General features: G+C 36.6%; 3 protein-coding genes across 5 annotated transcripts; 1 reads left to right on the forward strand and 2 right to left on the reverse strand.

Moving 5' to 3' along the window:
• Positions 1–396: 396 nt before the first annotated feature.
• lepa (leptin) lies at positions 397–2,289 on the forward strand. The gene is given in 3 exon segments (NM_001104720.3): positions 397–490; positions 1,223–1,419; positions 1,516–2,289. Coding segments are annotated over 2 exon segments (468 nt in total). The 5' UTR covers positions 397–490; positions 1,223–1,269; the 3' UTR covers positions 1,834–2,289.
• Positions 2,290–2,334: 45 nt separating this feature from the next.
• Positions 2,335–9,026, reverse strand: rbm28 (RNA binding motif protein 28). The gene is made up of 19 exons (XM_023955911.2): positions 8,646–9,026; positions 8,287–8,433; positions 8,099–8,202; positions 7,945–8,020; positions 7,772–7,864; positions 7,629–7,700; positions 6,918–7,235; positions 6,764–6,830; positions 6,509–6,618; positions 6,355–6,428; positions 6,131–6,266; positions 5,947–6,011; positions 5,653–5,811; positions 5,389–5,538; positions 5,201–5,275; positions 5,014–5,122; positions 4,445–4,583; positions 4,169–4,283; positions 2,335–2,927 (listed from the first exon to the last, which is right to left on the reverse strand). Exons 1-19 carry the CDS (start codon positions 8,761–8,763, stop codon positions 2,790–2,792), a joined length of 2,265 nt encoding a protein of 754 aa, XP_023811679.1. The 5' UTR covers positions 8,764–9,026; the 3' UTR covers positions 2,335–2,789.
• Positions 9,027–9,779: 753 nt separating this feature from the next.
• On the reverse strand, positions 9,780–12,678 carry si:dkey-5i3.5 (transmembrane protein 53). 3 transcript variants are annotated; one of them, XM_004069678.5, is made up of 4 exons: positions 12,528–12,678; positions 11,812–12,073; positions 11,324–11,570; positions 9,780–11,187 (listed from the first exon to the last, which is right to left on the reverse strand). In XM_004069678.5, the coding sequence occupies exons 2-4, from the start codon at positions 12,046–12,048 to the stop codon at positions 10,826–10,828; spliced, it is 846 nt and encodes a 281-aa protein (XP_004069726.2). In that variant the 5' UTR covers positions 12,049–12,073; positions 12,528–12,678; the 3' UTR covers positions 9,780–10,825. The 3 variants fall into 3 exon arrangements, with proteins under 3 accessions (XP_004069726.2, XP_011474511.1, XP_078805500.1); XM_011476209.4 differs by having other exon boundaries at positions 12,209–12,572; XM_078949374.1 differs by lacking the exon at positions 12,528–12,678 and adding an exon at positions 12,276–12,505.

The following is a 12,678-nucleotide window of genomic DNA, read 5'->3' on the forward strand; positions in this document are numbered from 1 at the left end:
AAAAGACACTGGGTAGAAATATAAAAGATCATACATGTTATTTGGTTCTTATTAAACACTGTATGATCAGAATGATTGTAGGTTGTTAGATCAGACTACAGAAATTCTGTTTTTTTTGTCTTTTTTACATTTTCAGATGGTTTTTTGTGCCATATCTTTTTTTACCTAGAAAAATGTAATTTGGCTGAAAAAAAAGGTTGAAAACTGCTAATGTAAAGGGCAGTGATCAGAGGACAATGTTTTTTTTTTTTCTTCCCCCCACAGTTCTTTTATACGTAGTACTTTTGGAAAACGTATACTTTTTTTTTCCCTCCTGCCCCCTACAACCTAACCGGGATATCCAGGAACATGAAGTAGGTAAGTTCTCAGGATGGAAGGGGAGTGACTGGGGTTGTCAGACAGAGGTGAGTAAGAGATGAGTCAACAGCCTCACTATAAGATGCCTGCACTATGGTGCCCAACAGCACCAGACAACCAGACTCAAACTGAGGTAAGGTCAACTCTGCTTCATCTTTTTGCATGACTTTTTTTCTCCATTTGTTCTGCTTTGACACAAAATCCTCACTTTATCATACTTTAGTCTAACTTTGTTTTTTGGGCTTGTGTAAAAACAATGTTTTTGTTATGAATATTATTCTTGTTCCATTTGTTAAAGATGTCCTAAAGCTGTATAGATGAAGTGCTGTTTACCTGTGGGATCAGCCACCACCTGAGCAGAGATTAGTGCCAGCCAAACGCCGTGATCTTTGTACCTGTGACAGTCAGAAAATTGCTGGTGTCTCATCTCAAATATTTGCTGCTCCAGTCAAACACACAGGAAGGAAGCAAACGTACTGCAAAAGTCAACAATCTGATATGAACTCAAGCCCATTTTTATGTTGCTGCTGTTTTTGGACAAAATATCAAAATGCAAAAACAATTGGAAAGACATGTTTACTCTTTACACTGGAATCTTAAGAAAGTAAAAAAAAAGACTGTTGTTCCATGAAAATGTGTCTTAATTTCTGTCTTCCAAGAAAATTTACCTTATCAAGACATGTCTGATATTGCCTAGAATTTTTTTCCTAAAATAAGAATTCTTGATAAGATCCGTTTTTGCTGCACATATGGGAATTTTTTCTTGCTTAATAAGAAAGAAAAAAATATCCCAATCGGGTAAGACTTTTTGACTTATGTCCAATGTTTTTGCAGCATAATCATGTCACTTTTTTTATTCTCATAGGAAGTCTTGCACGCCACATACCTTATTTCAAAGGAAAAACTGCGACCATGGACAGCGCTCTGGTGCTTTTTGCCTTTCTATTCCATTGTTTAAATGTGGCTACAGCTGCCCCCGTGAACCCGGAACTACAGGAGATGAAGTCTAATGTAATAGACATCGCTAAAGAACTTTCTCTAAGACTGGAAAGCATCATACAGGTAAAAATTTGCTCTTCCTTTTGATAAAGACAAAAGTTTTGCATCTTTTAAAGAACTTCTCTCTTGATTGTTTGTGTTTTTTTCAACGTTTTACAGACTTCTATTGGCCCAAAGTTCTCGCCACCTTCTGATGAGCTGAATGGACTTTCCTCCATAATGGCCGTCTTAGATGAATGCACTAACCAAATTTCAGACAACTTTGATGAGGCCAAAAAGATCAAGGTTGACATCTCTTCACTGATGGACTCCATGTCTGAATGGAGTGACAAGCACTGCGGGGAACAGCCCTCGACTCAGGCAGAGAATCAGACATCCAGACGGTTCAGCATCACTGAGAGCATGCAGGCTGTCACCAGGCTAAAGCACTTCCTCCTCCTGCTGCAAAACAACTCCGATCAACTTGAAATTTGTTGAAAGACATTTTACTCCCTAATTCCTGGATTATTTTTTATATAACTTACAATGAAGGACATTTGTGATACATGCACGTGACTGAATATGTATTTAAGCGTATATATGGATTATTTTGCACCAAAGTAACTTTGCTGTTATGTTATTGCCATTTTCATATTTATGAAGACACCTTTTCTGTTTTATACTCTCAATGTTAAATATTGCTGCTTCTAAACAAGCAATAGAATCATTTTAACATTACATAGTGTAATGATTACAGCCTGTCAGGAACAAGGTTGTCTTTTAAGGAAATTCCTTAAAATCAACATTGGTGAGTTTCTATGACAACCCACAGGAATAAATTAATGGAACAATCCCGATTGAGTATTAATAGTTAGCCGAGGAAAAATGTGTGAAATGTTTTGTATTTTGTATTTATTTTTTTGTACTTCTTGCAATAAAGGGTTGATATAACGCTGTACTTTCCACATTTGTGAAATTAAGATTAGATTTAGATTAAAATTAAATCAACAGAACAAATGTTTTTATTTTGAATCCAAATCTTAAAAAACAAAACTGAGATTATTTCTTCATTTAGAGTTTCTTTTGGGAGTGGGCATGGTTGCATGTTATCAGATCACATTACTGGAAACAAAAGGGTTAAGGGTGATTGAAGGATCTTTACAATTATGGGAAATCATCCTAAAATACAACTCATTACTTTAAAAGATATTTATGAAAAAGCAATGAACAGAACACATTTTTTCTTTACATAGTTCACTTATTTGTTCAAAACAAACAAAAAAAAGAACTGAGATTGGAAAATACATCAGAATAGAGACTTCTTTTTTTACACAGGTACTAAATCTTTGAAAATTGTCTTTCTGCAGTGACCGAAAACCTCAGATTTTGTACAATTTGACATTTTTGACATGTCAAAATGAGAAATCTCTCATCTTCTTTGCATCCATTTTTCTTTAACCATCAAACCACTTGTTTCTTTTAATAGCTGCTCCCTTGTTACCGCTGCCCAACAGTTTCTTCTTGTATTGCTCCACCAGGTTTTCAAAGCGGTCGCCTTCTCTTTTCTTGAACCGGTTCTTATTTTGGACTTTCTGCAGAAGAGAAGAAAGTGTCATCAGATATAATAAAACAGCTGACAATAATTCTACATCTACTACAGTTGTTCCAAGATAACAGAGTTCACAGGGTTGCCCCACACCAGTTTTCTCCGCACCAGAACTCTTTTTCTTTTTTTTTTTTTTTTTGTGGCAGCTCAGTCAAACACACTCAACACAGCTGAAACCTTTACAACAGCCAACAGTTTACTCTTGCCGACATTCTTAGGAAGATTCAATGGTGGAAGTATTCTGCCACTAACCTAATTTAAAATGAGACATTTATCTTTCAGGTCGTATCCCATTAAAAGCTGAGACAAAAAAAAAGGATTTTTGAACACGCTTTCGTTGTTTCTTTGAAAGCGTCAGAACAGCTCCAAATGTTTGAGGGCTTTGGTGGCATCTATTGTTAATAAAGAATTAAGGTTTACATTTAAAAGGTCCACAATTAAAGTACGGTACAAACACCAAGTACATATGAATTCAAAAGTACATTTTAAACTTCAGATACTGCATATAAATCCAACTACATAAAGGGCCCCAAATCAGCTTAACGTTTGTTTTTCTTTATGTGACTTTACAAGATTCCACATTTACCATCCGGTCATATTTTGATGAAAACCACATTTTTTTCTTATCTTAGTTCTGAGAGCTGAAGTCTTTTTCTTTGTTAATATGGACCACATGTCAGTAGAAAGTGAAAATTCTTAGGTTTAAAGTTAGGAATGGGCGCGGTCGATATCGGTGCCAGTATTGGTATCGGACAATTTTTAAAAATCTACCGATCTTCTTCTGACTGTTTTCAGAAATTCTCTTTTTTAAATGTATTCTTGTTCCTAATAGAGTAGGAAGATTATGTCTACAGTCATTGTCACTAATTAACTGTTTTCAAGTAGATGTTATTTTTGATAGGGATAAATTTAGTTCCTAATAGATCAGTTATGTCAAATATTCAATAAATGGTCTGAATTCTTTCAGATATATTCATATGAAACCCTTAAAGTGTTACTTATTCCTATGAGATCCTTTGCTGTGTGTTAAAAAGGTCAAGTACAGTGTGATTGTCCAGTAAAAGAAAAGTTGTACATTTCTAATAAAGAAACTTAAAGGAAATCTAAACTAATCGGTCGGAAATAATTATATCGGCCCATCCCTATTTAAAATATTTGTTTTGATTTTGTAGATCATGGCTGGCAGTTAGGATATTATTAGATGGAAATCTTTGAAAGCATACAAACCGGATTTTTAAGCTGTGACGGCTTTTCAACCATCAACCTCCTTTGATTGCTTCTTTTAGATCCTGGCTTTGCTTTTTTAGGAGGCGGGGCTTGTTGCTTTCCTTTGTCACGCATTCTGCAAAAGGTCAGAGTTTATTTTTTTATCGTCCAGATCAAATTTAAACTAATATTTCATCTTTAAACAAAACAACAACCTAATGCTTAAAAATCTACAAAACAATTAAGATTTATTTAGGGAAACAATAAGTTATGAGTGTCTGTAACCAGGAATAGTACCTGATCTTAGGCCCTCGGTGAGATGGCAAAGGTAGAACCTTCTTTCGTTTTTTTCCATTCTTCAAATCGACATGCTCGACCGCAGCTTTGGTCTGGAAACCTGAATAGAATCCATGTTGATTCTGCTTTTCGGGATTACCTGAGAAATAAAATAAACAGGAGAAAAAAAGAGACATTTCTAACTTGCTGAACATTTTAATGGTTAGCATTCAGTGTAAGGAGAAAAAAAAGAAACCCATCAGTGATGAAATGTGCAACTGCTTCTACGCAGCTTACTGTTTCTTTACAGTCGTGCTGTTGTCTGGTTCAAACTGCTTTGTCAGACTTCCCTTTTCCTGCGTCTCGTCATGAGTAACAGAACAACTTGAGCACAAATTCTTCCAGTTTACTATCCCAAGGAACACTTCTGTCAACCACATCTATCTACCACTTCCGCATATCTCAGTCAGTTGAAGGTCTGAAAGTCCTGAAGAATCGTGACACATTGGTGTCTCCCACCTCGATCTCAAGACTTTTAACCTGTTCTCAGTGCAGCTGGTTTTCCCCAACTGAAAAGAAATCAGACTTACCTTTCTTTTGATCTGGTTCTTCATTTCCACTTTTCTGAAGTCTGGCGTTGTCTCCAAGGGTTTTCTGTTGAGGCTTTCCCCCTTTAAAAGCATTACTTTTCAAGAAATCCTGTCAAATCACCCACAGTGTCAACGAAAGCCATTAAAGCGTATTAGTTGCAGAGCAAACATATCTGTGAAGGCGTACCTTGTGTTTTTGCTTTCTGATTTCTTTTATTTTGAGTTTCCTTGAATCTTCCAGAGAAAACTCCACAATTGGTCTCTGTGTAAAGAAGCAAAACACAAAAATATTAGAGTTGGTGTATGTTTTTAGGAGATAAAAAAGAATGGCAGCAAAGACTGATTTCACAGACTTTAAGTTTGTAGATAGCGTACCTTATGTGCACTGAAGATGTCTGGGTTATTATTTAGGTACCGCAGAGTGCTAAGAGCTTGTTCGTGCTCCTGGAACTGAACAAAGCCGTAACCCAGGGACTGTCCTAGAACCTGACCCCTCTCTGGCTTCTTGTCATACATGACTCGACACTAAAACAACAGAATTCAAAACAGATTTAGAAGAAAACCGCAAAAAGAAATCCAAACAGGCAAAAACAGATATTTGCTTAAAGCTCAAAACTAGGTGAATCCATCCCAATCTACCTCCGTGATCCGAACTCCTTTCACTCCTTTAACAGCTTGAAGGCAGAGAGCTTTCAGCTTCTTATTGTCCACCGACTTAGGCAGGTTATGGATGCACAGGCGAGTTTTGGACACGAACACACTGATGTCCCGAAGCTTGGCTCTTTTCATTTCCTCAAACTTAAAAAAAACATAGAATGTCTTTGAATTATTTTTAAAAGAAGAACAAATTAGAAATAATAAACAACATAGAAGACTGAATGAAGCCTGGTGCATAAAAAAAATGAAAGAATTTTCCCATAAAGATCGACTGACTCGAGTCCTTTTGGCCATGTCTGCCTCAGAAACCCCCTCAGCAGCCTTCGTCCCAGAACGAATCACTGAAAGTTAAGAAGAACATTTACACTGAAAAGCTTTCCATGGGTAATGCTAAGATTGCAAAATTAAAGCCCCTCTCGACATTATCAGAGTTATGAAAGGCTAAAATGTGCGGACTTACGCCCCTCCCTGGCAAGGTACAGATTCCTGCTGCCCGTTTCTACTTTCTTCTTATCGACTTTCAGCTTGACAGCGTCTTCTCTGGACACTGCTGCAACAATCGACAGCTTTCTGCCATCCACACGGATGCCACCTTTCTGCAGCACAGGCGAAGAAAAGGTCATCCGTTTTACTAAAACAGTTGATGAGAAACAAAAAAAAAAAAGAGAGAAGCTTATCCGTTACCTCTGCTTCATCCTGGGCAGCAACTATACATCGGTCTGCAGCGTCTTTGGTCTTAAACTGAGCAAATGCACAACCTGGAAAAGTGACATACAAGGTTGTAAGGGTCAGCGATTTGATTTAAAGCAGAAAAGCCTTTTAGTTGTTCCCTTCTGACCTTTTGAATGTTCTGTGTCTGGATGAAGGAGGATCTTTATGTAATTTAGCTCTCCGTACTGAAGGAGAACGCTCTCCAGTCCTTCTTCATCCGTATCAAAAGACAAGTTCCTAAAAACCAGAAGGAGGCATTGTGATTTGACGCGACAGAATGTGAACGCTAAAAAACGTCTGTTGTGTGTTCAGCTAGCCTGAAAAGGATTCAAGTTTATTGACTTAAAGGAGCATTTAGGTTTAAGTTGGAGAAGAGGCCAACCTTATGAAAACTGTTCGGCCCTCTTTCACATCAGAAGGGAGATCTTTTTTCCGAGCTTTTCTTTTAGCTAAAAATGAAATCCACACATAAAATATACATTTCTTAGTTTCCATAAAGACCACATTCTATGTTCATGTATATGAAATATTTTTACCTGATTGATCATCATCATCATCTTCTGCATCCTCACTGGCTGAATCGCCATTGGCTGAATCGAGGCCATCATCATCATCATCATCATCATCATCATTGCTATTGTCGTCATCGTCATCTTCCTCCTCTTCTTTTCTATGGTCATCCTCATCTTCACTGTTTCCCTCCTCATCTTCACTTTTTTCATTGTCCTCACTGTCATCTTCATCCTCACTTTCATCTTCCTCCTTTACCTTAGGCTCTTCTACTGGCTGCACAACTTGGCTCTGTTCTTCATCCTCATCACAAGTGTCACTTGCTTGTTTTGTGTTCTTGTTGCCTAAGAAAAAAAATGAAATAACATCTCTGCGAAATTTTCAATCAAAAGAAAAGTCTTTGAACAGTAAAATGTGTTTTTCCTCAAGTCACGCATTTATTACTCTTGTATTCCCAGTAGCTACAGAGGCAGAAGACAAATGTTCCAACTAAACCAAAACTTTTTCTAATAAAATGAGAGCCTTTACATTTGTAACTCATTAGGCATTAAAATATGTAAGGCCTTCTTTTTTAGACTCTGAAGAACAAAGGTTGTTACCAAGCTTTAACAAAGGCAAAAATAATATTGGTTTTGAAGCACAAGACTTCAAAATCTAACATTTACTTTTGGAAAACTGTCAATTGGAGCTTTTTAAAACCACGACCTGGCTCTAGGGCTGCTCTGAGTCTTCATTACCTGGATGTGATGACTGTGTTGAGGCGGTATATTTGTCTTTAGGTACAGCCCAGTCAACTGCAACAGGTCGACCTGTGATAAAACGGCGTCAAATTAAGTATAAAGAAAAAAAAATGTCAAAGACAAATGTTTTACCCTCTGACCTTTTATCTCCTTTAGGTTCATCGCCTTCAGTGCCTTTGCTGCTCCACACACATTTTTAAACAGCACAAATGCAAATCCTCGCATTTTTCCATCTATTGAAATATTTCTTAAAGTTAAAACAAAGCTGTAATATTTTTGGAATACTGAAAAAAATGAAGGAAAACATGTTCACCGGGTTTCAGGGGAATCTTGGCCTCCAAAACTGTTCCATATTTTTCAAAAACCTCTTTAAGATCATCCTCTGAACACTGAAATGTTAGGAGTTATATGAGATTCTGTGGCACAGACGACTTGCTGTAGAAATCTTTACATGAATAAGTCTGTACCTTAAAACTGAGATTCCTGATAATCAGTCGAGATTTCAGCTGTTGTTTTTTGATGCCAGGGACTTTCTTTGCACCAGGATTTGGTGCTGGATCTGTCTTTTTAACTACAAAAGTGAAGACATGATTACAAAACTTAGACAAGAGTATGTAAGTCAGATCACAGATTGTATTGTTTTCTTCATCCAAACCTGCTTTCTTTTTGTCATCGATCTTCTTCTTTGCCAAAGAAAGAGAGAGCCTCTTCCCATCGAAGTCTTTGATTTCTTTCAGGGCTCGTTGTGCATCATCTTCCATGGAATACTTGACAAAACCGAACCCCCGACATTTTTCTGTACCTGAATTAAAAAACAGGCATAATTAGCTCGGTTTAAAAAATGTCATAGATTCACATTTCTAGTAAATTAATAATAATAATAATAATAATAATAATAAAACTTTGTTTTTCACACCACTAGTGCTTTAATTTGTATGTTATTTTAAAATTTCTCGCCGTTATTTAACATATTGTCATGTGTTCTGTTTTATGGTATTGGGACAACAACAGTACCTTTTTCTCGGACCACGAAGCATTGTTTGACCGGACCGATTTCTGAGAAGATTTCTTCAAGCCGCTCGTTTGTCGCTGATTCTGGTAAAGACCCAACGAAGATGGTTTGCGTGTGCATGGCCCTCTCGCCTGCGGTTACCGCGAAACACAAAGTTAGCACTAAGTAACCGACTGTATTTAAAAACCGTAAATAAGATTTATCGACCAATCACTCAGCTATTCAGTGAAGGTCTGGGGAGGGGAAAATCGCTTTTAAGGGCACGCGATAACAAACTTAAGTCGCATGTTTACATGAGGGAGAAACCATCTTGAAATTGACAGGAAGTTTGTCGGTTGATGCTTTCTCCCACAAAGCCAGTGTGCTGCCACCTACCGCTCCGGAGGTGAAAATGTCGCTCCGGTTTTGTATAGATCTTTCAAGTGAAGCTCATTCTCAATTAAAATGCCCACTTGATCCTAATCTACAACTGACCGTGTCAAATACATAAAACTTGCAGACAATTGTGTAAGTAATAAAAGGCATTACAAAATCAGTGACGTAAAATATTATTTCTTATATGTTAGCAACTCTTTCATTTCAGCATATTTACACCTTAAACTACAATAAAACCATTTGGCATTAGTTTTAAAAAAGCCACAAATAAAACATGTAATGGGCTTTTGGTTGGTATTTTAATAGCTTAATTTTTAATTAATTTTATTTTTTCATAGGAATTTGATTGCAGTGAATTCATTGTTGGCCATCTTAAAACGTTAAAATCTACATTTTGTTTTTATTTCTTAGTATGTAGGCCTGTTTTTCCCCAACCATTTCATTGTAAGCTAGATGTTAATTTTCGTTTGTTAAGCAGCATTTTCCCTAAGAAGTTTCTTATATTTTTTTTATGGACCGATTGAAACTGACTAAAGTTAAATCTTTTTTTTTAACTTTAATAGAGGCAAACGAGTCACTTTTTATTAATCCATATTGCCCCTCATGTAAATGTGAAATTCATTTCCCACTTCAGAAACTATGTTTTCTCTCTGCAAGTGTCATGAAGAAAGGAACTGAAAGGTACTAGAGGACTTATGACCCATTATGAAAAGTATTACAGATGACTTTTAAAAGACAAATAATTGATAATGTAATACAGATTATAGCTTGTTCAACATTGATTGGGTTTATATGGAATAAATCAAGGAAAAAACACACAAAGAAATCAATTTCATTCAGTTTTTCACATTTTTTTTCCCTAGTAATTTTCAAGTTACAAGCATAAAAAAGTGCCACATTTATAATATTCCATAACAGAAATGTTCAAGTACAGAGATGTAGTGTCATAATGAAGATTTAAAAGCATCAAGTCACAGAGAAAATTAAAATTTGAATTTAAAATGATTACTGGTAAGTCAGCTACAGATAACAGTCCTTCATTTCTTTAACAAAACTCAATATGACGATGCACAAAAGCGATTTCTCCCTGGTTCCACATCGTTTCATGACATTTAAAAACAGGCTGTTTCAAATGGACCAAAATCAGTCAACAACACGTCCTCTAAATGTTAGAGACCACAATAAAAAAAAAAACTGCACCCGTCCACTTGTGTCAGAGTGCTAAGAAGAGAGAATCTCGGAACATAAAACTGATTTAATTTTCTTCTAAACAGTTAAAAGTGTCAACATTTTGGTTGTATTCATTTCACATCTTTAGATTTCCAAATAGCTACTCCTTCCAACAGTTTATCCCGTCTCGACCGATTTGTCACCTTTTGATTGATTGTCAGGATAAAATCTCTTAATCAAGTGAGTCTAAAGGAGTTGTTCAGCTCAGTGGAGATCCGTTATTGAAATGGAAGACATTTCTGGAAGCATCTCTCTTCTCCACAACAGTTTGTCTTGTGTTTAGAAATGCTGAGTTCACATTTGCATCGGCTTTGCAACTTTTTTGCCAACATTTAACACGTTAAATATTAAGATAAGAACGTTTGTAAAAGCCAAAAACAAGAAACAAACGGAAAATTTGTCAATGAAGTTGTCAAAACAATAACTTCAGTAGATTTATAAAGTTCACAGTAAGTGTGTAAAACTGACTAATTTGATTTCTGGGACTTAAATTAACCTTGAAATGGTGAAACTGTTATTTATGCTGAGAACATTTTATTTAAACCCTGCTTTGGATCTGCATTTAAAATGAACCTTCTTACATCTTTGCCTTAAGAGGGGAGATTTGAAGGGAGTGTAGGAAGGAGTTTAGGGTGGTCAGATATTCTTGAGGATACCTCCTTAAGTGACCCGCATGTGTTGAGTCCTCCCACTTCTTTACAGAGACGTCCATTCCATGCTTCTTCCAGTAATCAATGAGTTTCTCCACCGTTTGCGCATGGCTCATCACATCATTCTCGCAAAAGAACATTAGTGCAGGGGCTCTGACTGGATTGTTCCAGAAAACATCAATGCTGGAGTTAAAGTGGTCCACCGTTTGGGTTTTAAAGATAGTGAAGTACAGCAGGCTTATTTGTTTAATCAAGGTCTCAAAACGAGGAAAAACTGTTTTACCAAGACCTAAACAGACAGACAGGAAAAAAACAAAGACATCCAATATTATTTTTTACCTAAAATAAAAAAAGCTGGTTTTATATACATAATTTATTGAAGAAAAAAAAAATCCATTCAGTACTTGATGCTTGAACCCACTTACCTGTGGCCATTTGCTCCAATGAGCCTACCACCAAGCTGTCATAAACTTGACCTTTGATCCTACTGGCAAATTCCTGGTATTTCTCTTGGTCGTGCGACATATGAACAAGCAGTTGGGCAAATGTGTAGCCGCCAATTGAGAAAGCGTGGACAAGCAGAGGCCGGGACATAAAGCGATCACTCAGAAGCAAATCCAGCAATGTTTTCCCACGGTCTAGTCCCCATCGAGGCCACAGGAAATCCTTTACCTAGTAAAAAAAAATTAAAAGAGCAATTTGTAAATAAATGTAGGTATTCAATTCAAGATCAGAAACCTAAATAAATAAAAAAAATGCAATTTACATAATTTTATTCCATTCCACTGCAGTTGTTGCAGAAGATTTTAACATCTCCTGCTTAATTTCACTGACCTCTGTGATTTTTATTGCATGTTTTAATAATATGAAGTTTAAATAAAGTTATTATTATTTTTTTTAAAGAAGTCTTTACCTCACTCTCCACCACGATGACGTCGAAGCCGGTGCGAAAGTAAATCTCACAATACTTATCCACGGCTTGTGGACGTGAACCCAACCACGGCAACATCAGCATTAGTGGTTTGGTGATCGGACTTCCGGAACCCGTAGCTGTTAGTTCACTCATATACAGGGTCACGTTTTTACAGAGGTGCTGGGCAGTAATGCCTCTGCTTAGCGCTGTTCTGGCCAACATGGTCGCCGACAACATTCCGAATATGATGACAGAGAAAGGTCTGCAGAGGACACAGACAGACCGGAAACCAAATGAGAAGTTAAAGGAAATACAGTTTAACGAATAACATCTTAAGTTTCTGCATCTAAGCTACTAAGCTAGTAGGCACTCATTTTAAATCACTTATAGTACTCACTTTGTAGTACTTTTTAGCCATACGTGTACGCTAAAATGTAAAGAGATTTAAATGTTTGTCGTCTTGCCTTATTCCACAACAATGGCACAAATGTCCAGAGGCAACATAACATCTAACAGTAAATCAGGGAATTTTCCAATGACAAAACAAGTTAAGGTCGTCAGGTTCATGTAACTACAACTGTTCCGACAAATAAAAGAAAAAGGCTCTAATTTGCAAATAAAGCTATTACGAAACACATTACGAGCAACGACACTTATTTTTTTTATATAAATACAGATGTTATTCAAACGAAAGCTAAAATAAATAATAAGTTTACTCTTGTTTTCCTCTGCCCGCTCAACACAATGATGTCCACGTCTTCTTCTTCGTCTGCTTCAGTTTTTGAAGCAGAACTTCTTTTTCTTGTACTTTAAATGGCGGGAGGCACCAATGACAAGGAGCAATGCTGCCATCTACTGTGTTGGAGT

This window comes from Oryzias latipes, chromosome 6 (assembly GCF_053564925.1).
Source record: "Oryzias latipes strain Hd-rR chromosome 6, Olatipes_Hd-rR_3.1".
NCBI lineage: Eukaryota > Metazoa > Chordata > Actinopteri > Beloniformes > Adrianichthyidae > Oryzias > Oryzias latipes.

Coding starts and splice junctions, on each gene's coding strand:
- rbm28 (XM_023955911.2), bottom strand. CDS start 8,763: ATGCACACGCAAACCATCTTCGTTGGGTCTTTACCAGAATCAGCGACA. Junction 6,267..6,354: donor CTGCCCAGGATGAAGCAGAG/GTAACGGATAAG, acceptor CCTGTGCTGCAG/AAAGGTGGCATCCGTGTGGA. Junction 6,012..6,130: donor GTACCTTGCCAGGGAGGGGC/GTAAGTCCGCAC, acceptor CTTAACTTTCAG/TGATTCGTTCTGGGACGAAG.
- si:dkey-5i3.5 (XM_004069678.5), bottom strand. CDS start 12,048: ATGTTGTCGGCGACCATGTTGGCCAGAACAGCGCTAAGCAGAGGCATT. Junction 11,571..11,811: donor TCATCGTGGTGGAGAGTGAG/GTAAAGACTTCT, acceptor TTTTTTTACTAG/GTAAAGGATTTCCTGTGGCC. Junction 11,188..11,323: donor ATTGGAGCAAATGGCCACAG/GTAAGTGGGTTC, acceptor CTGTCTGTTTAG/GTCTTGGTAAAACAGTTTTT.